This window comes from Tachyglossus aculeatus, chromosome 16 (genome assembly GCF_015852505.1).
Source record: "Tachyglossus aculeatus isolate mTacAcu1 chromosome 16, mTacAcu1.pri, whole genome shotgun sequence".
NCBI lineage: Eukaryota > Metazoa > Chordata > Mammalia > Monotremata > Tachyglossidae > Tachyglossus > Tachyglossus aculeatus.
The window spans coordinates 30,442,774-30,469,640 of NC_052081.1; the positions used below are offsets into that span (position 1 = coordinate 30,442,774).

Consider the following 26,867-nt stretch of genomic DNA (forward strand, 5'->3'; position numbering starts at 1 on the left):
ATTTGTTCCATTTCTCCACCTGAATGTTTGGCAGCATCCTTCTCCCTGAACAAATGGTCAAATCCTTTGAAAAAAGCCCATTTTAATTACAGCTGGCATTTCAGAGCCTTGGGGCCATTGGCAACCATCTTGCTGAAACATTTCATTACATCCTGCATGACCCTGGCAGGAAAGAGGCCCAAAGGAAGAGGCTAAAAGACAAAGAAGTCTCCATTTGGCTGGAACGCTTGCTCAGCAGTGCTTTAAAAAAATATTCTGGGTTTGAAAGCCAAATACCCTGCTAAAAATAACGGTGGTATTTGTTAAGTGGTTACTATATGTCCTGCAAGGTACTAGGAGCTAGAATAGTTTCAAGATATTTATATCAGGCACTGCCCCTTTCTCACATGGGGCTAACAGTCTAAGAGAAAGAACGGATATTGAATCCCCCTTTACAGATGAGGAAACTGAGGCACAGAGAAACTGGGCCTCAGACTGGCAGAGCCAGGATTAGAACACAGATCCCCTGATTACAAGGCCTGTGCTCTTTTCACTAGTCTCTTTCAGGACCACAGACTTCCTATCTGCTCAAAGATCCCAACATGAACTCTCTAAAAGCAACGCTTCTTCTCAGTATGTGTCACTGTTAATGCTGACCAATGAAACTTCAAACCTGGTCTGAAGTAGAGGTTGAATCTACAGCATTCTTCATTGTTCAGAAACTCGAAAAAAATCAGCTGTATTCCATCCAGCCTTTTTGCACATATGACTGACTCCTGCCAAGGAATTTCTGGCCTTTATGAACTCCTAGCCAGGGAGCTGAATAACAGTTTCCCTTTGATGGAAGTGGCATCTTGTTCTTTTTACATAAAAACAATCCACTCTTGAGAATGAATGGCTGGAAACACAGCAAACACAATTGAACATCATTGCCCGAAATGAGGCTCACCAATAAGAAACAAAACTCTAGGCTGATAAAAGCCAAGGATAGGAATAGGAAAGAGGGCATGGGGGAAGAGAGAAAGTCACAAAATCAGAAGCGGAAATTCAGAGAGGTTCAGTAACAGGAGAAATTAATCAGAAGAAAGGATATTGGAGCCAGAGAGAATACGCTGCAGGGAACAGAAAAGGCAGGTTGGTGGGCCGAAGATAAGGAAGTGTGAGATAATTAACATAGGCAACTGATGTTAAGTCCAAGGCTGGGCAGTTCTGCCTTCCATTCATGGCTTGGGGTATGTCCAAATTCCCAGGCTAGATGGGTGGGAAAAAATAATAACGGGGTCCTCAGTTATCTTGGAAATGGGCTGGAATGCTAAAATATGAAATCCTACAACAGCATTTAATCTCTCTCTCCTTAGATTCACTAGAGTGTCTTTAGAACTGAAGGTCCTCTAATTATTTCACAATTAGAAATGCACTTTTCCCCTCAATGTCTTGGTGAAGTATATCAGTTTGCTCACCCTTATTTTCCTGAGAGAATGGAACCGCAATTCAGGAAAGGGACAAAGGAGGACATCAAGTGTGGCAGAGGAAGAATCAAGAGCAGACTCAGAATCATCTTCACGGAGAATCTACAAGGACATTCTGTTTTTCACTTCCCAGTTACATAAATGAAGATGAAGAAACTTACCACTGATTATCTGTTACCTTGCCGCTGAAACCATCTTCCAGATGAGCCTAGAAAATGGTGCTGGATCAAATTTTCCAAAAGAGGCTTTAGCTTGGCACAGAAATATTTGATCTTGAAGAAGGAATGCTTATTTCCAGGAATGCATGGTACACGGAGGGCTCCTTCAGGGGGTAGATTCAGGTTTTGCCAATGCACAGACATAGAAAGGGACTTCAAATCAATAGATACTATGGCCATAGAGTGTTCCTGTGAAGAGCTGGTCTCTTCAGTCCATTCTGGTCAACAATGCTCAATTCTCTCAGCAAGATGTCCCATGACAACAATTCTGCATTTTTACAGCCATGAAAATGGCATATGATCTAATTATATAGCCCAAGTTTGACTAAGACCAGCAAAAAGCTACTTACGCAGAATCCACTGAAATGAGACAATTGTTTCCTACAAGGTAGCAACCTTTGTAGAAACCAGGCATTGTAAAAGACAGGGCAAAGTGAATTCCAGCCTGGGTCAAAGATGTGAAGTCAGGGTTATATCTGAGGGGAGCTACTCAACATGCCTTGTGATACATGACATGAAAACTCTACCCAAGAGAGCTCTTTCTTGGCCAGTTCTTGAGTTTCCAGAATATCCACTTGAACACCGAAAAAGGTTTGGGAGCTCAACTCTTGTCTACTTAGAGTGGATCTGATTTTCCCTAAGAGAAAATGCAATCAACAGAAACAGGCAGCAAGCCATTATCTGCACATACTAAGTTGCTTTTATTAATCCAGAACTGCATGCTACAGATACTGTACAGCATGAACATTTATTCATTACAAAAATGGCTCCAAAACCATTGAAAATGAAAATCAGAATAAGAGCATAAAACGGAACAGTAACATCACAACTGTTAGGAAACATTCAAAGTATTCACAAAAAATGTTATAGTTAGCATCTTAATAAACCAGAGAAAAATCTGAGACAGTTTTACAATCGCGTCATGTCAACTACAATGGCACTGAATGAACAGATGAACAATTTTCAGCTTTATACAGCGATTTTGCAACATCAACATGCCTTTTTTTAAGTTTGCTACCTACCTGTATGTAGTACGGGTACATAAAAGTGGCAGTCTGTTTTTCCTTTATGAGTAATTTATTATACAGAATTTGGCCCTTAAGGCTTCATACCTCTTCATTTTAAATGCTTTCCGGACAATCTGCTACCAAACACGTCTTGTTATAGGTGACATTAAAAACTACATACATATCTACCTATGTAACATCACAGCAAAACAGGATGAACAAAAATTACAGCATTAAAAATTGGGAGAAAGTTAAATTCACTGAGAATTTTGGCACATAAAAATTTGTACACAGTCCATCCACAGTCCTAATGTCGCAGGGGATTTAACTGCAGGTCCTACTGGAAGTCACCGATGCTTCAGCTGCTTTCCAAACAGCTTTGCTAAAATTCCCTTGCTAATTTTCAAGTCTTATTTAATGTAATGGCTTTTAAAGCAATTGGTTTTCTTTTTACACTATTGATCCTTTAATGCATCTACAATGTCCATTTGGTGGCACCTGTGTTTCATACAGCAAAAATAACCACAAAAAAAACCCCAAACAACAAAAAAAATCAAAACATAACCAACAAAAAAATATATATATACACATTTTTATATAAACTTAAAAACCTTGTACAAATGAGTAGTTATATATAAGATGCTTACACTAAGGGGGAAAAAAACTTTATACAATGTTTCAAGAAAAAAGAAAACATTTTAAAAGGGACAACATACAGATACAACAAGCAATCTCTAAAGCAATAAATACTACTGGTCCAATAGCGTTGTGATACTTTTAATTGTTGAGTAGCACCCCCTCCCCTAAAAAGAACAACACCATGGAACAAGGTATATTAACACATTTTTAACCCTTTGTTTCTGTACATTTAAACAATAACAAGTAACATCACAATAAAAGTTGTTTCACACAAGGAAAAAGGTAATGGCACACTGCATTCACTGTGCCCTTATGGTTTAAAAACCAGATGTAAAATGATTGGTTCGCAAGCTCGTATTTAATACAAATAATAAAGAACCAACGCCTTCTTCAAGGGCTGCTTCAAAATTGCTTCTTTGTTTAAATCAGTCTTTAAAACTAAGCTATCAGAACTACATAACAGTTATGTATATATATATATTTTTTAAACGCTACAAAGACTTTAAACAGCTGTTGATAAAAATTTTGGCAGAATCATGAGGTTCTCTCTCATCTACATATTTAAAAGGAGAAATTGAAATAAGAACGGGTCAAATATTGACCAATGAACTCGATAAACATCAACTAATGTAGCCATGTGGCACAAAATTAAAACCGACAGGAAAACAAAACGGAATAACGAATCCTCAAAACTGAAAACAAAACTAAAAGAGGGGGTCAGGGAGGCGGAGGGGGGTGGGAGAGGAAACCGCATCCAGGGCTAGAGAGGCTAAAGCTATTCTAAAGACTTGGTTACAAGGGAGAGGGGCTGGGGTTGGGCCTGGGCCCCGGCCAGGGAACTGTGGGAATGTAAAGAGGACGTCGACGGCTGAGCGAGCGGCGGTGGGGGGGCGGCCGGCGGCTGAAAAGTGGCGGGCTGTGGGTCCAGGGCTCCGTTCGGACAGTGGGTGGCAGACAGGGCGCTGGGCTTGCCGTTGGTGCTTTGGGTCAAGATTAGAGGGGATGGCTGAGCCATCATCGAGAGGTGTGGCAGGGGGTCGGGTTTCAATGTGAGCGAGAGAGGTTGTGTTTGTTCAGTCTGTGGTTTTGAGTCTCTGGAAGGGGAGCCTAGCATGTTAGGAGAAGAAGGAGGAGAGTCTAGTAAGCTTCCATCTGAAGAGGGTGGGCTGAGGCAGCTGCCTTCACCTTGTATGTAGCGAACGCACTTTTTTTTTCTCCTAGAAACAGGGGGAGAGAGTTATCTGTGAATAAAGGGCAAAGACGCGAATGGAGAAAGTTATCTACTGCAAGGAGCCGAGCCGATGTCCTCTAGCTAAGGCCCTGCGCACGTCATACCGACACCCAGAACTTGGAGAACATTTAACTTTTTGCTGGGTGTGGACATAAGCTAAACTGCAAAGCCCTCCCCGCCCCTCCTTGTTCCCCCAGCCCCCCGACCCTTTGCCCCCCTCACCTCTAACTCTGATGCTTCCAATAAGAAGGGGAGACACGCAGCCACTATCCCCCGCCACCCCACAGGCCCAAATAAAGGTTCCTCAGTGCACTCTTTTTAAAGTCACCGTGTGATGTGGAACCTGTTCTCAGACCTGAAATTTTTCCCAGTTGGATTTCAGGGTCACTAGAATTGAATCGCTAACCTAACTCCACTGGGCTTTTCAGCTTTGTCTTCTCCACCCTCCGCCCCATCAACCCCTTCTCCATTTCCCCCTTCAGCCTTTCAAAAGGACCTTCCCTAGGTGCCTCTTATCAATATCAAACTTTGAAAATGCTGACTGTGTAGCCCAAACAGCTGAAGGTTGCTTTAGTGAGAGACTTAAAGGCTTTAGAACACCATCGACACGAAGCTGCCGGAGCTGAAATTGTATTTCAGGCTCTGTCTGTTAAGAACCGCACCAAATCAAGAGAGGTCAGAGTCAGGTGAGAGGAGAAATAAAACAAAACAGGTAGAATAAGATAAAAAAAAGCAAAGAAGGAGATAAACAGAAAATGATCCAAAGTAACGAGAATAACTGGTTTTATGGCCTGCAGGTTGTGGATTAAATTAAGTTTAAAACTTGATTTCCCCGCCCCCTCCCACCCCCGCCACCGGTGGGGATGCCAAGTGGAGTGGGGAGAAGAGGAGAGGGAGATTATCATTTACGGATGTGATGATCTCTTGATATACAGCCTTTCACATAAATGGCGAGGCGGGAATCAAGTCTCAGTGAGGTCACAACAGAAAACGATAATAGTAGTAATAATAGTAACAATAATTAAAAAGGAAAGTCCGCAGATGAGTGATCACCATGGATTTTTGTTTCCACCGAGTGTTGTCAGAAAGATCAACTTGCAAACAAAAATTGAATTTCCCCTTACCAGTATCCACTTAGAAACAGAAGTGATATTTCAGAACCTCTCCTTGTCTTGTGAAGGACAAAGTTAGCAACTGAACAAAGAAATCAGGTATGTGACTGAATACATCTCACCCTTCATTACAGATTTGGTCAAATAAGATATGGTGGAAAAGGGATCTCATCATCAAACAGCTGGATCCTGAAAGTGCTTCAGTGCCACTGAATTCACTGGGGTTCATTAGTCAAAGTTCACCTAGAACCTCCTGGCATCAGAAACCAATTCGGTAAACCTCCCACTGAAATACTACTGAGCAGTTTCTTTCTACCTATGGCAACGTAGAGACAGTACCAGGTTTGGGCAGCTGCTGCCGCACAAGGTTAACGGCTTCTTGAATCGGACGGGATTAACTTCCCACTTCATCTGGGAACTCTTATCATGAGCTCTGGGTGAGGCTCATGGGGCCTGAGGCAAATGGGAGGGGACAGAAGGGTGAAGGGTGAGAGGTGAGGGGTGGGTGAGAGAAGGAATCCTGCTTCAGGGCCTTTTGCTGCCTCAAGGAAACCGACTGCATCAGTCCTCAGGGTACTCCGCACATCAGTGGCTGGAAGTTTGCCCTCATCCTAATTTCTGGAAAGCTCCACGGTTCGGAGATAGACACTAGGCTGAGTTCTGCTCAAGTCCCAGACAGTAAGATATATGGTTAGGCTCTTAGAGTTTTAAACCACCTTAGCCTGCAGATTTGAAACATGATAAAAACTAAGATGGTCATGCATTTTATGTATTTATGGAGAGAAGGAGGAAAAAAGACAGAAAGAAATAGGATGAAAACATGAGAAAGGCTGAGAAAGAGGAGAACAGGTGAGTAACGTCAGGCAGCATACCATGCTATATTAGAGCGAAGTTAAAAGATGGGAGAAAAAAAATCAACTTGGTGGGCTCGAAACAGAACCTTGCTTGGGGGTCCCAAACAGAAAATGTAATTGGAAACCCACATTTGTAGGCTAAGAGTTCCACTTTGCTGGAATTTGTTAAAATATTTTCCCCTCAAAAGTCTTTTCTCCTTCTAGAGGGAAACTGGGCAGCTTGTGGCAGAATGGGAATTGAAAAACTGAACTTTGAGCCCAAGGAATGACAGAGGGCCATTTCTAGAAGATGATTAAATTGAAGGCAGCTGGAATGACTTTGTGTCTCTGAGCCTCAGTTCTCTTCTCAGGAAACCAATGCAGCTTTCCAACAGGTTTCGTTTCTTAAGGGAACTTGATTTGGTCCAATTGGTTCAGCTGGCAGCCAGCCCCTACTTTTGGCAGAATACAGGAATATAGATACATTTCCCCAAAATGGAGAACCATCACTTAGTGTTGCCCCTTTGCCTGCTCCCCAGACTCCAAGCATGCATTTCCTGTGTGTATTGGTTTGCACACTCTCCCTGGCCTTCAGAAGAGCTATGGAGAGTTAAAGTAGTTTAAAGGCTGTTGCTGATCATATCTTTGGAATGCTAACCCTCCGTGGTAAAATATACTGCTCATTCTGATAAACTCTTTGGGGGTGATGGAATCCTGCCCTCTAACAGATGATAATGACAGCCTGAAAACTGATGACACTGCTGTTGCTAGAAATGAAAGCCGTGAATAATGAAGAGGGATTGCTGGGTTCTCGTTTCCTATGACGAAGGGCTTCTCTCTATTTCTATTGCGATGGCAGAGTCTCTGTCTTTACAGCCTGACCCTAGCCCTAACCCTCACATCTTCACTCCAGAAAACCACAATTTGAAAACATCAAGCTCCGACAGTTGGAATCGGAATGGAAAAGATTATTTCAACGAGCCTAATCGGTAAGGCCTGGAGCACTTTTAAGTACATCAAGCCATTTAAAGTTTGCTGCAAAAATCTACCTTTGAATGGGGTTGACCCCTGCCATGTATAAGTAAATGCATGAACAGGTGCCAAATCTATCTTGCAGCAACAGTTTCTGAATGAAAAGGAATACACCCAAACTCCCCCCTAAACTTTTTTTTCTTTCCTTTTCTATTTTTTCCCTCCACACAATAGTGTTATTAACAACACTGGTAATCCTCTAGATCAAATAAGAGGTCTCTTTGCTAATCAAAAGTCCCTTTCATCGGCAAACTTAAACGGCAAAAAGTGAGAGGCCACAAAACAGGTTGCCATTCTAGATGTCTACCCACTCGGCATATTGAGTTTAATACTAATTAGATATGTTATCTTTAGGGCAGATACGGCATCTATTGACATGGTTATTTCAAATTAAACAACCTGCTTATCTTAGGTCCTTGGCTATCCTCAGAGTGAGATGCTTAGCACTTCGGAGGGGAAAGTGATTACCAGCTTTTCTGGGGCACTCTACCCATTTGAAAGGGTGGTTGTCTACATATTTTTTACCACTTACACTGACCCTGACTTCCCGCACGGTTGTGTCTGCTGCTCACTCATGGTGCTCTGCACCGAGCATGCACCCTCTCAATCAATGCTAATTTTTGAGCATCTTATTCTTTTTTTTTTAAGGTATTTGTTAAGTGCTTACTATGTTCCAGGCATTGTACTAAGCACTGGGCACCATACTAAGCGCTGGTTAATGCATCAAATGAGCCAATTGCCATCTTTGGAGGTCTGGATCTGTAACTACACTTTCCCCTTGCCTGTCTGACATTTCAACATACAGTACTTTTTCAATCTGTTTGTACTAGTACCAGAGAAAACAGGGAATTGTGGGCATGCACATAATGTGATGAACATCTGGTCTAGAATCTAAACAACATGAAGCACATGGCAAGGGCATGAACAAGAAGGAAAGGTGACACAGGAAGCACTACATACAGAGAAGAGTGTTTGGGGGTTGAAATACCTACCATCATAATATTCCAAATTCAAAGACTGCTTGTATCAGAATAAAGAAACAACAAATTTAACCAAATGTGGTCATTAAGGAAAAGGAATGAGACAAGAGAACTAGTTGGTATCCCTCCACCAAGAAAGAAGTACCTACTGAGTGAACTGTGGCATTACAGGTTTGATTTAAACCTGCAGTAGAAACAGGGGCTTTTCATTTGGATTCTTTTGTGTTATAGGCTTCCTTGAAGCACCAACAATTATCCTGCAGGCCTACTGACAGAACATTTTTTTTTTCCTGTTACTCAAAGGATTTACAGCTCCTTAGCTGGGGTGTACTATTCCATTCACCACTTCTTATCGGCTCCATAAAGCATCATCAGCTAAGTGTATTTATTCATCTTTATGAAAAGTGTATATATTTTTATGAAAAACCATTTCCAAAAGCACATGTTGACTCAGTGCCCACCACTTTACCAGATGGTCAATTGGATGGATGCACAATGAGCTGCTAACATTGACTCTTGGTAGCTACTGTCAGGATGGAATACCACTGCTGTAGATCCTTGAATCGTTTTAACTGGTGGAAACTGGATATGTACATCCAGTATACATCCACTCTAAGCATTCAAGGGCTAGGGTCACCTGAAACACGCCAGCTCTCTAAGAGTGAAAGTACAGATGCTGATTTGTGCACCTCAAGGTTTGATTGTTCCCAGTTTTACCACCAGGGAGATGTTGTAGTTAAGAGAGAGACAGAGAGAGAGACAGAGAGAGAGAGAGAGAGAGGGTGGGGGGAGGGGAGGAGAAAGGAAACGGAATTAAATTAGCAAGGAATTTCCAGGATAAGGATTATTAGCCGTTGATGCTAGTGGTAGTCAGGGGAGTAGGTGGGAAAGGATAAAACAAATCATACTAACTAGAAGAACAGAATGTTTTGATTTCCCCAAAGCCTAACGGTAGTAGTATACCTGCACGGTTTGCACCATAAAGTCTGTCGGTCAAGCCCGAACAATGCCCGACACTTCTTTGGAGTATTTGCATCTGTTAGCATAAGGTAAACACAAAAAATACAATACAATGGTGGACAGTGCTCATTTGGATGTGAAATCTTAGCTACTATAGCTATTTGTTTTAAATCACCTCAGTTTTATTTGGTAATCTCCCCTCACCAAGGACACAAAAGGAAAGAGACTTTGGTGAATCTAAGGAAAAAAAAAAAGGAACGACAGAGGGAAGGAAAGAGAGAGAGAAAGAAATGTGACATTATTTGTTCCACTTAGGCCAGTGCTAACATCCAAACCACTGAACACTGAACAACATTCTTGGCTGTAGTACTGAAGGGTGTCGGAGACATTTAGATGGAAGGAAACATCCTTGAGAGAGGGAGAGACTTGTATTTGCTGTCAATGACCAGATAGAGTGACGGCTGATGCTGTTGTTTTACAGTGGCATTTGGCTAGCAGCAGCAAGAAGAAAAAGCAAAATCCCTCACAGAGACGATCATGTGTGGCAGTGCCCCACTCCCTTGTGTCTGCTAAGATCACAACACAGAGCTACAAAGCAACAGGGCAGAAAAGGGGAAAGTACCAAATAAACCAGCTGCAAACCAGCCATAGCGAGTCTGGGAAAACTATACACACCTGCAGGGGCCGCACCAGTTATTCTGTTGATCAAGGCCAAAGCGCGCTCGGCATTTCTTAGGAGCGCTCAGGTCTGAATGAGTTCAAGAAAGAAGCGAGCAGAGAGAGAAAAAGAAAGGAGAGGGGGGAAGAGAGAGAGAGAGAGAGAGAGAGAGGGAGGGAGGGAGGGAGGGAGGGAAGGAAGGAGGAAGAGAAAAAGGGGGAAAAAGAGAAAGATCAAAATAAGAAAAAAATAAAAATAAAAAAGGGAATAAATCAATGACCCAGTTACCAATTGCAAAATATTGACTTTTGATTTTTAAAAGTTTTTTTTTAAAAAAGTGAAAATCACATTCTTTAGTCAACTTGTGAAATTAGCTGTTGCAAATAAAGCTGCAGTATCCCTTTCTCAAGGACTGTCTCTCGGATTGGACCAAACAGATACTGGGAAGTCACATGGCTAAATTTCCTTCGAAGAATTGTTTGGGTTGGTGTTCCTTGTTATTTTTTGATTATTTTTTTTTAAAGAAGAAAAGAAAGCGGAGGAAGGAAGTGAGATCCTTAACATGCTTTTCTCTTCCAGTTTAAACAGTTTAATAGTTTGGAGACAAACAAACAAACCAGAAAGGAATAAAATAAGAAAGAAAAAAAAAAGGAAAGAATATTGTATATTTTGGGATATTGCAGCTTTTGGAACATTCAACTTTTTTTTCTTTTTTTCCTTTTTTTCTGTTTTCTTTAATGTTAAGATAAGAATGGATAAGAATAAGCAGAATGCAGAATGGACACATTAGTTCAGCCAGAAACTGATAGCAGCATGAAGCAGGCATTGAGTCAGTAAAAACTAGTGGACTGCAATTTATTGGCTGAGCGGGAAAGCAAAAGGAGAAAAATGAAAATAAAAATAATGAAACTAAAGAAAAAAAGCCATACTGCATATGCATGCTTGCATGAGAAAACTTAGTGGGTGCAACGAAAAATGCCATTAGATTAAGGAGGTTTATTATTGAATTCCTTCCATTCTTTACCAGTCTCTTTAAAGAAATACTGCATATTCAATTGCACAGTTAGTTCAATTCTGAATCACTTTCATCACTGTTTAACAACAACTGTTATGAAAAAAACAAAATCAAAGTTAAACAAAATTTTTTAAAAAAGAAAAAAGCTACCAAACATATAAAAACATGTGGATGGTCATTTTAAAGAATGTCATACGTGTTCAATGTTAATAAAACTATAATGGCAAGAAAAATTAAAAAGCAGTTTATCAACTATTGTAATTACTCAAAATGACATTAGCACCTGTAATCGGAGGAAGTGAAAGGCAAGGATTTAGGAAACATTCGCTGTGTTCTGAAAAAAAAGAACAAATTATACAAAGTCTTCAAAAATATTTGTTTAAAGTCTGGGCTTCTTCAAATGGGCTCTGAGATTGCCTATGCAGTATTTCTAATTTCCTCTAGAAAATGACAAACCTCCTTAATTTAAAATGGGCACAATTTACCACTGTAAAGGCATGCATCAGAACAAATAAGAACAGCCCAAATTAGAATCACACACACAAGACATGCTGACTGGTCATACACACCCACCCCTACACACACACAGAAACGCACGCGCACACACACACACACACACACACACACACACCCTTAGAAAACTAAGCAGATGTTTTATAAACGGTGGCATAGGCATGCCTACTTCTCTGTACTTAATGGCTTCACAATTATTTTTAAACACATTCCACTAGTATTACAATGTGCTTTTCATGCAACAATGAAAGTTACTAGCTTTTAAAGGCCAGTCATAAAGCAATTAAAAATCAACTAACGAAAAGACTAGCTAGGATGGGTTACCCAAAGCCCAGCCCTTGATTCCTTTTGCCTCCCCCAAGATCCAAAACAGATATACTCTAGGGTGGTGTCCAAGATTTATTTGCTATGAACTAACTTACTTACCATTTGTCTCTCCTGGCTGCTTGTCCCTTTTCCTCTTCTTCTTCTTCCCCTATGTGAAATATATGAAATATGAGAGCATTACTTCCAGAAATACTGTGGGCCAAGCTTGCTTATTGCTTATCTGAAAAGGAGGAGGTGACGAACAATAAATGGATTGTTGCTATCAGTCCAGAGGCTTCTTGTTGTTTATTATTTATTAGGGATCCACTAGGCACTCCTGCCAGGAGAATGAACAATAAAAGGTGGTATATGGTGGACGAAGGAATGGTGGTTTGGAAAGGCATTTCCGGGTCCCAGGCTGAGAAAGAATTGAAAGATATTTCTGCTGTTCATTTAAACCCTCTCTATAAGCTATTTCCACGCCTGGCCAAGCTGAAACTACAACTGTCACAGCCTGGAAGTAGTAAGAGGTTCAAAGTCAAATTCGAAAGGAAGAACGCGAATCCATCATTGGAGATGAAAAAGCACTTCTGTTAATTTTAGTTAAAGGAGAGAGCCAAGACACTTAGAATCACATCTAATAACTTTTTAGAGGAGAAAAGACCTGGGTAGGAAAACACTCTACTCCATACAACATGTTAATACCTCAAGGTCACCCACTCTATGACCATGGAAAGGCAAACAAACCCCAGTTCAGTTCTACTGAGTGAAGATAATTCTGGTCCCCTATAAATACTGCTTGATCCTTCAAATTGTCCCAATTGGAGACAAAGGTATTTGGGAATGTTCCTTTCCCTCCTAAAACTGAAGATCAAACTTACCTCTGTTTTTCTATGGACGCTGCTTAAAAATAAGCAGGAGGATTCTGGGCTCTACAAACCCCGATCCCACCCAGCCCCAGTGCCGATCTCTGTATCCACTGGAGAACTTAGAGTTGCTCCCTCTTAGCCTCTGCTCAAAATGAAAGGAGACTCTGGCTAGATAAAATAGTATTAAAATCATCTGTATTTCTCTGAGTTCCCAGATGGGAAAACAAAGGCTTAAGGAGGCCGATGTTTCTGTCTCGGAAAACCTAGCATAAGAGATATCGGTATCGACGTACATAAGCAAGATGTTAGCTTGAGGGAACAGAAAGAAGGATGTCAAGATAAGACCTCATATAGAAAGGGGTGGCTAGACGGCGGGGAACTGGGCCAACTTTCCCTAGATATGAGCCCTCTTCTTTCAGTAAATTTGGCCAAAGCCCACTTACAAGGTTTATTTTGGGCTTGGGTTCTAAGCTTATGTTAAACTGTTTATACTTCTTGAAATGTGCAGAGCAAAAAGGTGAATGCCCTTTTTGAAGCTGAATTGCAAAATCATGCAGAACTCCTGGCACCTATGCTTCGTTCCTCCTACTCGGTCTGTCTGCTCTGAAAGAAACTCTCCACCATGCAGTTGAGTGAGCCGGACAAGTAGAGTGTTGTTTAGGTAAAATGTTCTGGAGGTTGGAGTAAAGCTCTGAAGCAGCTGGGAACACTGTAGCTTCTTCTAGGGCCTTCAGGTCCAATATGACATAAGGACCTTTGGGCATTCTTTCAACATTCTGACTTTCCTCACTGCTTGAAATATTACCTCCCCCACCCCCAACCACCAGCCCAACACACCCCTGAATAGTCTAAATTGTCTAGGGATGATGTTTAATGGCCTTCTGAATATGTGGGTGGCTTAGCAAATATACTATTTCAAGAAGACTAAAACAAAAAAAGGGGTGCCAAGGTTTCTAAGACATTGACGGATAAGAGATCACTCATCCTCTGACTGGGTCAGAGAAAAGAAGAAATCCAAAATCTCCTCCAATTTCTGCTAAATAGATTCAGGACAGATTAAAATCCATAGCTCTGTCAACTATATATATGTGTGTATATATATATATATATATATATATATACACATCTACATATATATAGTTGACAGAGCTATAGATCTGAGCCTGATGTACTGTTTCTTTTTCTTCTTATTTCCCTTTGCTCCCTGGCCCACAGACCTTACAGAAAAAATTTCAATCTGAATACCAATGTTTTTCCCTTTTTACCGGCTCCTTTTCTTCAGATTCCACATCCCTTGGCATCTGGAAAGGGAAATGCAGGCAGAAAAGCAGCTGCTCACCTTCAGTCATCTTCCAAAGTCAAAAGACAAAAATTGTTCCTGACAGGCTTGAGAGAAGGAGAAAAGCCCTTGGTAGGAAAACACTCTACTATACACAGCATGCTAATACCTCAAGGTGTCACTCTCTATGACCATGGAAAGGCAAACTAACATCAGATTAGTCCTACTGAGTGAAGAGAATTCTGGTCCTCTACAAATTACTGGTTGACCCTTCAAAATCTCCTACTTGGAGACAAAGCCCTGATCCACAAAGGCCTTGTGGACAAAATAATTTGAAGAAACATCTTTGTTGGCATTCTCAACTCTGGGTCTCTCAAGAACCAAACCTTGCCACTTTTAAGTACCCATTGTCTAGTTTCTGGGACAGTAGTTGATTGGGTCCATACAGAAAACAGGTCCAGTAAGTATTCCTATAATGCACGAGCTGTGTTCTTAGAGAGCCCTGCTTTACAGAGAAAATGCATTGAGGTGTTCACACTGAGTCCGATTTCATGTCAAGAAACACATGTGGTCAGCAGAAAACTTCCTAACTCTCCTGTTATGATCTATCCAATACTACTGTCACCAATTCCACTGATTATCTATCATGGATTCTATCACAAGGCTTAAGGAAAGCAGGAGTTAGGGCAGCACCCCCGGACACTAATGAGAAAGAGCAATGATGAGAAGGGGTGCAGGGGAAAGAGGAGGCAAAAGGTCTGGAGACTTTTTGTGAGCCCAGGGATCAGATGAGAGAGAGAGAGGTTGGTGGGGGGAGGAGAGGGAGAGGGAGACAGAGAGAGGGAGGGGGAGACAGAGAGAGAGAGAGGGAGGGACAGAGAGAGAGAGTGTGTTGTTTTTGCTGTGGTGGGGGAGTTGGGAAAGGGAGGAGATAAGAAATCCTCCTTTCTGACTAAATTTTCTCCAGGACCTTTTCCTTCCCTCCTATCCTATCAACCTCCAGCAATTTTATTTATGGTGTGAAATTGAGCTGGTGTTATGGCACATCCTACCAGCAGGATCTTTTAGGTTAACTGGAACCCGGGTAATGACACAGAAGTAGTTTATGATCAGATGTAGGACTGTGCATTGAAGATAATATGCAACGTGTTGCATGCAAAGGTGCTGAGAGACCAGCCTATGGGAACAACAAAGCAAAAGATGAAGGAGAATTAAGGAGGTCAAGCCCCCAAACCTTTAAGGCCATTTCTGATCATGCCAGTTTGGGGTGAGCTATGTACAGTCCGGCATGGATTCCCCACCATGTCTTCATTCTAGATTGCTCAAAGAGGATGGTGTCCGAAGGAGGCTGAGGAATGAAGTAAACTCCAAGAACTCTTGACTGGAGTTGAGAGGGGAGAGAAAGAAAGAAGCCCTGAAGGTGATATGCCTGCATGATCCAAGGCTATTGAGCTCTCTCCTGCTGCTGGGAGATTCCACCCCAGGGTCACGTGGGAAGGCAGCATCAAGCCTCTGAGAAAGCATTAGCTTTCTCATCCTCTTCTTTTAGCTCTAGAAGAAAGGGTTTTACAGTGCACACATGCTGAGGACAAATGTAAAGGTCCTAAACATTTAAGACACTGGTACATGCCCATCTGTCAGCGACACAGTCTATCAGGAGAATGAACATTTCTTGAAACCCCTTTCAAGCATTTGACAGGTCCTAGCACTAATTCCTGCTTCAACTCCTGGGGGAATCGGACTAGAGACTAGTGCTGAAAGCTACTCAACCCTATGGTCTCACTAGCTAAGGGCAGGGTATGTAGATGAATGTGTGTGAGCCAGTGAAAGGCTGGGTAAATCAGGACTGAATTCTTCCCTTACCCACCTCCTCCTTGCCCCCTACTCTGCCCTCCCCTGGACTGGATGTACCATTTTGGATTTACACATCAGAGAATGAGCAGGAGGAAAGAAGATAACAAAAAATCACCCTGCCTAATGAAAATCTATTTCATTATCACGTTTGTGTTGTCACTGAAATGCATGTGGCTATAGAGAGATCAGGAAATAATCTTCCATTTCCATACAATGACATGTACATAGGCAAACAGGAGAGACTGTATAGCGTTCCACAGGATTTAGTGTAGACTGACCGGTCTAAAAGAATCTGGAAACAAGAGCCGAAGGATTAAACATGCCATTAGCTTCAACGGCAAAACCCCAAAGCTTTCCAAGAGATGTATAATAAATTGCTTTATGAAAAGAAATGCTCTAAAATTCAAATTATCGTGCTAACACAAAACATAAGACCTCCGAAAAAATGCACGGAAAACATGGCAAAATCCACTTTAAAGGCAACAGAGATGTCGGGCCTGAAATTTGTATGCACAATGGCAATAATACAAAGATTGTTCTTGGTAATAGGAAGATGTTTCTCAAACTTTGAGAAGAATAGAAAAGTGGAAGGGGTTGGGTTTGGAGGGAAATGTCCAGAATAAAGAAAAACAGCAAGGCCATAATATATATATATATATATATATATATATTTTTTTTTTTTTAAATCAAGGGTACATATAATGGAAACCCGGCAGGCAAAATGCCAAGGGAAATGTGCACAATGAAGAGAACAGAGTCCACTCGGGTAACAGTAGGGCAGGGCATTTAGTCCTGTAAATATGAGTGCAAAGCATCCATGACTACAAGCAACAATGTCCCAACCTCTTTGAAGGTAGACTGTTTTCCCATTTCTTACTGAAAAATCACAAACAATTTGTTGGATTTGCTTACTTTTACCAGTTAAGGGTGAGAACGGAGAAGAAGGGTCCAATTCCTCCCTTGACCATCATTATCAATATCACCAGTAGGCTGTGTGAGCAGAAATGGCTGTAACACACCAGTTTTCTTAAATGTGAGTGGTAGTTCTTACGTGGACCAAACACACATATCTGTTCACTTAGCATTTCTACCTCCCTCCTCTTCTTGAATGCCACTCCAAAGGCTGCCTATCGTGCTAAAGTAGGATGGATCTTTCGAGACATCTCAAGAGAGAAAGATAAGACCTAGTCTGGGATTGTAAAATGCCATTAGTAGTGAACCAAGGGCATGTATTTGAGCCAGTTGTCTTCACCTGCTGCTTCCATTACCTTGTCTCCAATTCTCTCCTTGACCACCTCCAATCTACCTTCTGAAACTGCCCTCTCAAACCCAGTGGCCTCTACTTCATCCTAATCATCCTGGACAACTAAGCTGCCTTCAACATGTTGACCACCCCATTCTTCTGGAAACATTACCCAACCTGAACATCACTGACAATGTGCTCTTCTGGCCTCCTCCAACCACTCTGGCCACTCATTCTAAGTCTCTCTGGTGGGCTCCTCCTCGGCCTCCTACCCCCTAACTCTCTGGGTCCCCTTCTTTTCTCCATCTACACCCACTACCTGGAGAATTCATTCTTTCCCATGGCTTCAACTACCATTTCTATATGGATGCTTCCTGCCCTGATTTCTCTCCTCTGCAGTCTCGTATTTCCTCTTACCTTCAGGATACCTCTACTTGGATGTCCCAGCAACACCTCTAAATTAACATGTCCAAAACAGAATTCCTCATCTTTCTACCCAAGCCCTGTCCTCCCTTTGACTTTTCCATCACCGTAGACAGACTCACTCTCCTCCCTGTTTCATAGTAAGTGCTTAACAAATACCATTATCATTATTATTATAAGCCTGTAACCTTGGTGTTATCCTCTACTCATCTCGCTCATTCAGCCCCCAGATTCAATCTGTCACCAAATCCTGTCAATTCAACCCTCATAACATCACTAAAATCCATCCGTTCCTCTCCATCCAAACTGCTATTGTGTAAATCCAAGCATTTATCCTATCCCGCCTTGATTACTGCATTAGCCTCTTTGTTGAGCCCCCGCTCATGTCTCCCCCGACTTCAGTCCATACTTCACTCTGCTGCCTGGATGATTTTTTTTTCAAAATGGTTCAATCCTCAAGAAGCTCCAGTGGCTGCCCATCCACCTCCATATCAATCAGAAACTCCTTACCATTGGCTTTAAAGCAATCACTTTGCCCTCTCCTACCTTATCTCTGATTTCCTACTACAATTCAGACTGCAGTCTTTGCTACTCTAATGCCAACCGGCTCACTTAACCTTGATCTCGTCTACCTCAGCACCGGCCCCTTGCTCACATCCTGCCTCTGATCTGGAATGCCTTCTCCCTTCATATCTGACAGAGGATCACTCTCCCTACCTTCAAAGCCTTATTAAAAATACAACTCCTCCAAGAGGACTTCCTTGACTAAGCCCTCACTTCTTCTTCTCCTATTCCCTTCTGAATCTCCCTGGCACTTATATTTGCATCCTTTATTCACCCCTCCCTCAGCCCAACAGCACTTACCTAGATATCGATAATTTATTCATTTATGTAAATGTCTGTCTCCCCTTCTAGACTCCTTATGGAGAAGGAATGCGCTACCAACTCTGTTGTACTGTACTCTCCCAAGTGCTGAGTACAGTGCTCTGTACATAGTAAGGGATCAATAAATACAACTGATTGATTGAATGTGGGTCAAATGATTGATGATAATAACAATGATTTCAACAAACAGTACATTTCTACAAACTCTACTACTGAAAAAAATATCCACCTACATAGCCACCTACATAGTTATCCCGTGCGGACCAGCCTGGATAAAGTTGCATATGAAGCTGTCGTTCCTTTCTTGCTAGTTCATAGTATTTAGCTTGCTCTTCTCTGGATAATGCATGCCACTGGAGTAGAGGGATGGGGAAAAGAGAAAAACAAATCAAGGGGTCATCTTTAAGTACTAAAATCCAGGAAAAAAGATTTTGTTACTGATATTCTCAAACAGCACATTTTAACTGTTATTTTGGGCTCTGTCCAAACAGTTCAATTGAGATTCAGCCAATCATGTCTATTGTTCAGTCATTTATCATTTCTTTCCTGGGGATAGGAGGAAGTTGGGAAAATGATGGTGGTAATGGTTGTTAGGGGTGGGGGCGATTTCCCTTGCCAAATCTTCTCGACTTCCATTCCACTTCTCCCCACCTTTCCTGTTATTTGTCTCATTTACCTACCCTTCGCCCAAGGATCTGGTTGATGGCTGCACTCTCTTTCAATGTGCATTCTGCTACGACTTTTGCTCTCATTTCCTTCATATACAACATGAATGCATTAAGAGGTTTCTTTATATGAGGCTTCTTCTTTTCTTCTTCTTTTTTGGAGTCCTGATGCTTCCTGGATGTATAATGCACAAGCAGACACCACGTATATAGTGATGAACATTCTCACAGCCTGATTCCTAGGTTATGAAATTCAACCCTCCCTTCAATACCCAAGGGCCCTGTAGCAGGCCAATCCCCTGATTAGATACCAAGGAGAAAATTCCTCTTGATATTTTTTAAAATTAAACAAACAACCACGGGAAAAGGAAACAGATTTCATTAATGACTTCTTCTGGTCACTTTACATTTAAATTTAGGGAAAAACTCGTAGTTGCTGAACATATACTCCAGCAGGCTACTTTTTAAGTCTTTTGCAATAAAATCCCCTATTCAAATCACAGGAAACAGGGAAAGGGAGTTGTTTATAACTTCAGTTCCAACCCAACAAGCGGTAAGCACTCCTATGAGTTGTGATCAATGAAATCCCCGTGTCAAGACTGAGAACACAGCACAAACTTAACTTCAAGCCCTTTCATAAAGAACAAAAATCTACCCTGGCAGTAGCTCTCATAGGTTAGTTCCCAAAGCAACCAGAGATTATTAAGGTGAAATTAGTAAATAGATGGTACTTACGAGCTGTGGAGTGAGCCAACATCACTCTGGGAAGATTCTTGTTTGACTGTTGGTGTAACTATGGCCGGATGAGGGATTCCAGTTGTGTGTAAAGTATGATGTGGTGGGACCATATGGGGAGGAAACCTAGAGGAGAGAAAGCTGTGTAAATCGTCAGAATAAAAATGAATGAATGGGGAGGGATGTGTACACATATTAAAAAAATAACGGCACATAACAAGTACACAAAAGCTATACATTGCACATGAAAGCTATCAGCATTAATTAACTATAAATAAAATTTAATGATTCTTATTAAGTCATTAAAGCCAATCTTTCCCTTCATTATTGTTACTGATATGAGACCATATGATTTTAAACATCTTGAACAAAGAACAAATCAATTGATGTACTTAGGTAGAAAAATGGGATTTAAGCTCCCAGCCAGATGCCCTGTGTCCACATTTCTTGAGTAGCAACTAAAAAGCCAATTGCATAGCTCCAAATCAACCCCAGAATTAGTGATGAAATCATTTGTTGACCACTGACAGTTAACAGGAATACAAATTCTGCCTGGAGTTCACAGTTTTGCCCACTCTTTTCATGGCCCATTAGCTTCATAAGACTGCATTCCACTGATGGAGCACAATTAAATTTTGACTGTTGATTTACGACTGGGATGTACTGCTTCAAGGGTATGGAAGAAGCGTGTCTGGCGAGGGGTAGAGAAACCCAAATTTCCACCAATTGTACACATCAGAAGATTTATTTCATTTATTTCCCCTAAAAATAGCAAATATCCAGAGAAATGACAACTTTAATAAACATGAATTCAGTCGCTATCTCTAGTCTAGCCATTTCAATTACTTTTCTTTTCAAATATTTTGAATATACAAATATTTCAGCTAGCCAATTATATCTTAAAACTCACTGAAAATCAGAAAAGGATCCACACTCTTCAAAGTTCTACATTTCACACTTATCACTCCGTCACGCTCTTAGCCACATTTCAAAGAACATTCAAAGATACTTAGGCCTCAAATCAATGTGTCTGCTTTTCACTCAGACCCAAGGATAAACCGAGTTAAGGGAGACTCAGGGAAGATGCTGTGTCATTTTAAAACTACACTTAAATCGCCATGACCCAGGGACCAGAGGTATTGTACACACTGCTTGAATATATCTGAAAACAGAATCAAAGATTCAAACTGTCTGTGACCCTAAAATCACACCAACTCCAGAAAGCCTTCCCTGAAGCTTTGGCAAGCTTTTCTTTCAGATGTCAACCCTACATTCTGCACCAAGTGCTCGCCCAATCCTCCTCATCCCCAGCAGTTATTGCCCACATCTTTAAATTCTGTTTCTTCCCCCTACCTGTGATTTCTTTTTTAGTTCATTCCCTGACTAGATTGTAAACTCCTTTAGAGTGGGGCCATGCCTACAAACTCTAGACTGTAAGCTCATTGTGGGCAAGGAATATGTCTGTTATATTGTATGCTCCCAAGTTCCTAGTTCAGTGCTCTGCACCCAGTGAGCACTAAATAAATATGATTGACTGACAAACTATTGCAGATACTTTCTCCAGTGTTTAGTACAGTGCTCTGCACAGAGTTAGTACTCAATAAATATGATTGAAAATTGATTGAAAAATGAGGATATTATGCCCAATCTGATGGGGTCAGTCAAGTGTGATAGCCTTAAACACAGTGGAAGAGGAATACACTAATATATTCCTCCAGGATTAGAACTAGACATTTAAAATTAAGTTTACTTTATTTACCAAAAAAAACCCCCATAAAATCAAACCAACGCCTCCAACTACTAAGCGGTACCCCACCTTAAGTCATCATTCTAATTAATAGTCATATGCACATACTGCGGCTGTTATTAGATAAATAAGGGCACCACAGATGATAAATTCAACCTGAGTCATGAATTATTGACTATTCTAACACAGGGTTCCATATATTTTTTAGAAGTAGTAGGAATGCCTTTGTTAACTAAATGCCAGAATAACAAATGAATGCTATTTAAAACATGAGGCAACAGAAAATGTTAAAAACACAGAGGTATAATAATTTAATATTAATACCCAACACAGTTTGAAAAGGGGTTATTCAGTGGATTGAAGAAAAGGAAACCCCAGCCACCTTTCTTTCTCCCTAGCCAACTGTTGACGAACATAGGCCAAATCTGTTAGTTTTGCTATGTTGGAGATGTTTGTTTTTTATGGCCCCTAATTCCACCACACTAATGAGATCTCTCTTGGCCATTTTAAAATTCAAATGTAATTCTTCATAATCCAAACTGGCCACTTGCTTAATAAGAATAAAAAATGCCACCATCTAGGAGGCTGAAGATCTCTGGGCACACTATGCTGCCCCAAAAGGGCACTGGGGCCTCATAAGCATTCAAGGTACCCACAAAGTGCCCACACAATTGGTCATGGTACAAGGTGGCAGCTTTCTCTTTGGATTTCTGACCCTCAACTTTACCCAACTTTACTCCTCCAACACCCCCAGATATCAGTCAATCAATGGGTTCTATTAGGCACTTACTTTGTACAGAGCACAGTGTTAAGTGCTTGGGAGAATATATGCAATAGATTTGGCAGACACAATTCCTGCCCTCAAGAAGATCACATTCTAGTCAGGGAAAGACATTAAAATAAATTATAGAGGGGAAACAGCAGAGTATGAGGACATGTACATAAGTTCTGTGAGCAGGAGTGCACAAGGGAAACAGATCTACATGCATAGATGACACAGAAGGGAGAGTGAACAGGTGGGACAATGAAGGGTTAATCAGGGAAGGCCTCTTGGAGGAGAGGTTATTTTAATAGTGTTTTGAACCTAGGAGAATGGTATTCTGTCACATATGAAAGGGGAAGGAGTTTCAGGCAAGAGGGGTAGAGGGGTGACGTGAGCAGGGGGCCAACAGAAAGGCAGGTGAGAACTGAGGTACAGTAAGCAGATTTGAGTTGGAGGAGCAAAACGTTGGGGATGGGTTGTAATGAGAAAATAGCAAGATTAGAGTGAGATGAACACGCTCACGAGTACTCCCTGAGGAGAGGGGAATGCCGAAAAAAAAGTCCCAAACAGCAAAGTTTAAGGGCAGCCTGACGATGAACATCACTGAACCCATATCGCTCCTTATGTGCTCATGTGCCCGCATGTGACCATGAGAAAACGTAGACAGGGTCCACCTTGGCTTAAGAAATTCCCTGTCTGAGGACCACCATTTCACAAAATCGAATAAACACTCTAAAAATTCTAAGTAGCTCATTATATACCCCTGTCTGTTTTTATGGCTCCGAGCCAGAATTTAATGATGAGCCTTAACTTGTTAAGGACAACTAATTTTTGTTCCTGGCTGTCTCAGGGGCTCCTCTCTTACTCACTCTCACTTTACTTCACTGTTGACATGTTTCTGTTAACTGGATGTCATCTGCCTGCCTTGATTTTATGCACAAGCAGTAGGATGCATTTTCCTCTGCAACAATCCTGCTTTGAGTTGCATTAGACTTGTCATTATTCTCTCATTTTCCCCTTGCACTTGGAACATTTCATCTCTTCCTGGCTTATTTTTTTTGAGCCACGGTGCACCCACATTATGGTTTATACATGATCTTGCTCCCTTTGAAGCCGGCGGATTTCAGAGCCAACCCTCGTCAGGAAAAGCGTCTTCCACCAATTTAGCAGGCTGAGGGCCCCGGAGCTCCTACATCTCAATCTAAAGCGGGTCACAGGGTGGCACAAACGAGTGTCAGCCAGTGCTGTTTAATTGCCAATCTAGGCTTCTCCATGGTGTTTAAAGTATAATGACCCATCACTTAATTCTGAGAAGCCCTGGCCCGGCCGCTGAATGGAATGAATATCAAAGGGTATACAGGAACAGGCCAAGCTGTCTACCAATCCTATAACTGCCATAAATATAATAGACCTGTACTTCTGTCACCCCATTACCACAATAATGTATTTAATTTGCTGTATACTCTTTTTAACTAGGTATCTTTCATAAGACCTACCTGGGGAATAAGCTTTCCTCCTCCCACCACCCCCGTGGTACCCCCAACCTGAGAAAGAGGTTTAATCTAGCTACTAATAATTCAGCTCTTAAACTACAGCAGGCTTCCCATCCTATCAGTAACCTACTGCTTTCCATTTCTGGAATGAATGGAACAAACACAAATAAAAATGATCACAATCATGCTTGAATGAAAATTTTCAACTTTAGAATGGAAGTTTTTGGGGGTGGGGAGAGGGTGATCTCCTCCCAGCGTGGGCCCTACTTATTTTAACACTACTCAGTGTTGTAGTCCTGTACAATTTGAGAAAACAGAAGAGGGTCCCCAAGCTATCTGACTCTACTCTTTTTTCTGGTGCCGTGGCTTTCAAACGCAGGGTTTAAAAGCAGAGTTGGTCAATCATGTCTCCCAACTCTGTTGTACTGTACTTTACCAAGTGCTTAGTACAGTGCTCTGCATGCTTAGTACAGTGCTCTACAATCCGTAAGTGCTCCATAAATACCACTGATTAACTGATTAAACAGATTTGGTGTGGCAACATGATTTATTCACCCAGTTCAGAACTCCTGGGTTTAATTAATGATATATATGTTTGGTTAGACTCTTCATTCTTCCCTCCCTGGCCTTCCCCAAACACTTTCCTGCAGAACTACGCTTGCTTTTTATCCCAACTTTCCTGTTCTCTGGCTTCACATGTTAACTACAAAGGGGAAGGGGGTGGGGAGCAAGAAGGGAGGGGGAAGAGGGAAGTGTGGGAGGGAGGAAGAGGAGGTAAAGGGACAGTATCCTTGCCATGTAATGCATGCTAATTTAATTATGTGCCATCATCAAAATGGATTAGCTGTTTCAGCCCATCAGGAAAGTCTAAACCTCCACCGATTTAATTAACCAGGCTGAAAATCAGATGAACAGAGAATAAAACTATCATTAGGAGCAATTAGTGATTACTTAAACATAGTGCTGCCAACCAGTTTGTAAATAAACTAGCAGTCACTGGAAAATTAGCTGGAATTAATTAGGAAGGGGGCATGTAGGAAAGAAATACATTTTTAAAAACTTGTTAAGCTTGAGGGGCATAGGCAGTTCTTTTATGCTATCTGCTTCCTGAGCTCTTGGGAAAAGCACAATATCCTTTTCTCAAACCCTACGTGCATAACAATAAAATTACCTCCACCCTCCCCTTTCTCCCAAAGTCCAACACTCTAGAGGAGATGAACTAGAAAGGCTGTTCCTGTCATGACTTCTCTGTGCTTCTTTAACACCCTTTTCTGTATTGTTCAATTAGCTGATCTCTGATATTGCTCACCTCAGGAATTCAGTGTCATTTTAAAATCCACTTATCTTAGTTAGGGTGAGTCTCTAGCATTCAAAATCTGTTCGGTACCATTAGCTAGCTGTCTTCCAAACTGCATTTTGAGTGTTTCTAGATGAAGCATATTAATGTCAAGAGAACCTTCCCAGAAGTTATACATTGCCCTGGTTTCAAGACCTCAGTTCATTGAACTCACCTTGACATGGAAGCATTGACAGTCAAAGCTGTGGGATAGGGATGTCGGAATCCCCCTGTTGTGATTGGGTAGACTGGCTGACCTTGCCTGGAAAGGGGAAAAGGGAAAAAAAAAGTAAGAGAAAGAAAAAAAGGGGGGAGGGGGAATAGAAAAAAAAAAGGAAGGAAAAAAACCCCTTCTCTGCCCAGTAAGCTTTATTCTCATTTGATCAGAACAAAAATCTTGGGGATTGTACAGCAAGGATCAAAGGAAAGAAACACAGAACAATTTGAATGCCATAAATCTGATAGGAATGGCTAATTAAATTTTATAACCTCTGCTTATGTCAATAGAAACCCTCTCCCCAAGCTGAAACTAGGTGTTTTGTTGTAATAATTAAAGGCGAAGTCTCGCTTGCTTTAATGGAGCCATCACACTAATTGAGGGCTACACATCCAAAGGAAAACAATAATGAATGTAAATTTATACCAAAATAAAGTACAGTGAATCAAAGGACTTCAGTTGCGCTTTGGGCCTCTTTCGGTATTTAGATCTCGGTGAGAAAACATTAAATTAACAGAGCTTAATTTGTAGCCTTTTGTCAAATTAACAAGTGTTGACAAGAGTTACCAGGGGATAGTCCCCAAGAAGAATTGTGGGTAACCAATAGACAATCACACCTCATTACAATAATTAAAAAATACAGCAACATGCAAAATAGCATCCTCATAAAAGACACACAACTTTTCCTGAGTGAGGTTTGTCTGAGTTGGCTATTCCTTTTTATCTAGCCTTCAAATGTTTCCTCATGAGTTGTAGGGTGGGGAGAAGATGGAATCTGAATCATCCGCAAATCTGATCAACCCATTTCAGAATCAATAGATCAATAGCTGATGGCAAGTCCAAGGAAAAGTGTGCACAGGCGGGAGCCAGGCCACTACCAGAATTATTATGCATATATGCTCATTATTATTATTGAACTAAAAATTCATGTAAAAAGTGGCAATGTTCTTACCAAATTCTTTGTCCCTCGAAAACAAGCATTATGGCCAAAGAACTACATGGCTACATGACACTTCAAATTAAGTAGCCAAATGTAAAACTGAGACAATGGAAGACTTCTCAAAGAAGGATCGTCGGTACCAGGGGTTGAACACGATTCCCTCTACTCTAAGCAAGTGAGGGCATAGAGAGCTGATCCTCCGTTTCCTGCTGCATCTCCTTATTGGAAAAGGATTAGGTAGGTGGACAGATACCTTACACTGCAGATTTCTCTCTTTGAAACATGAATGGAGAATTTTAAGCTCCCGGAGTTACCCGCTTAGGAAAGTTGGTCAAGTGGAATTGCTTCTTGTCAAAAGAGCCCAGGGACAGGCTCTATATGAACCTCAATAGGAAGAAGGAATGACTCAAACCTATTCCTCGAATCTCAAATGAACCATGACACCCAACTCTATGGGATCTCCCCA

General features: G+C 41.3%; 1 protein-coding gene across 30 annotated transcripts in view; it reads right to left on the minus strand.

Moving 5' to 3' along the window:
• Nucleotides 1-2,346: 2,346 nt before the first annotated feature.
• The window catches only part of TCF7L2 (transcription factor 7 like 2), a 208,549-nt gene continuing 184,028 nt past the window's right edge, over nt 2,347-26,867 (minus strand). For 3 of the 30 annotated variants that reach the window (XM_038757546.1, XM_038757544.1, XM_038757554.1), the window contains 8 exons: nt 25,420-25,506; nt 19,906-20,046; nt 19,186-19,345; nt 18,739-18,858; nt 12,073-12,121; nt 11,417-11,467; nt 9,464-9,536; nt 2,347-4,529 (listed from right to left, as the gene is read on the minus strand). In XM_038757546.1, the coding sequence (XP_038613474.1) occupies nt 4,088-4,529; nt 9,464-9,536; nt 11,417-11,467; nt 12,073-12,121; nt 18,739-18,858; nt 19,186-19,345; nt 19,906-20,046; nt 25,420-25,506 (1,123 nt within the window). In that variant the 3' untranslated portion in view covers nt 2,347-4,087. Of the gene's footprint in view, nt 4,530-9,463; nt 9,537-10,135; nt 10,209-11,416; nt 11,468-12,072; nt 12,122-18,738; nt 18,859-19,185; nt 19,346-19,905; nt 20,047-25,419; nt 25,507-26,867 lie in introns of all 30 variants that reach the window. The other 27 variants (XM_038757558.1, XM_038757548.1, XM_038757556.1 and 24 more) reach the window with 18 other exon arrangements.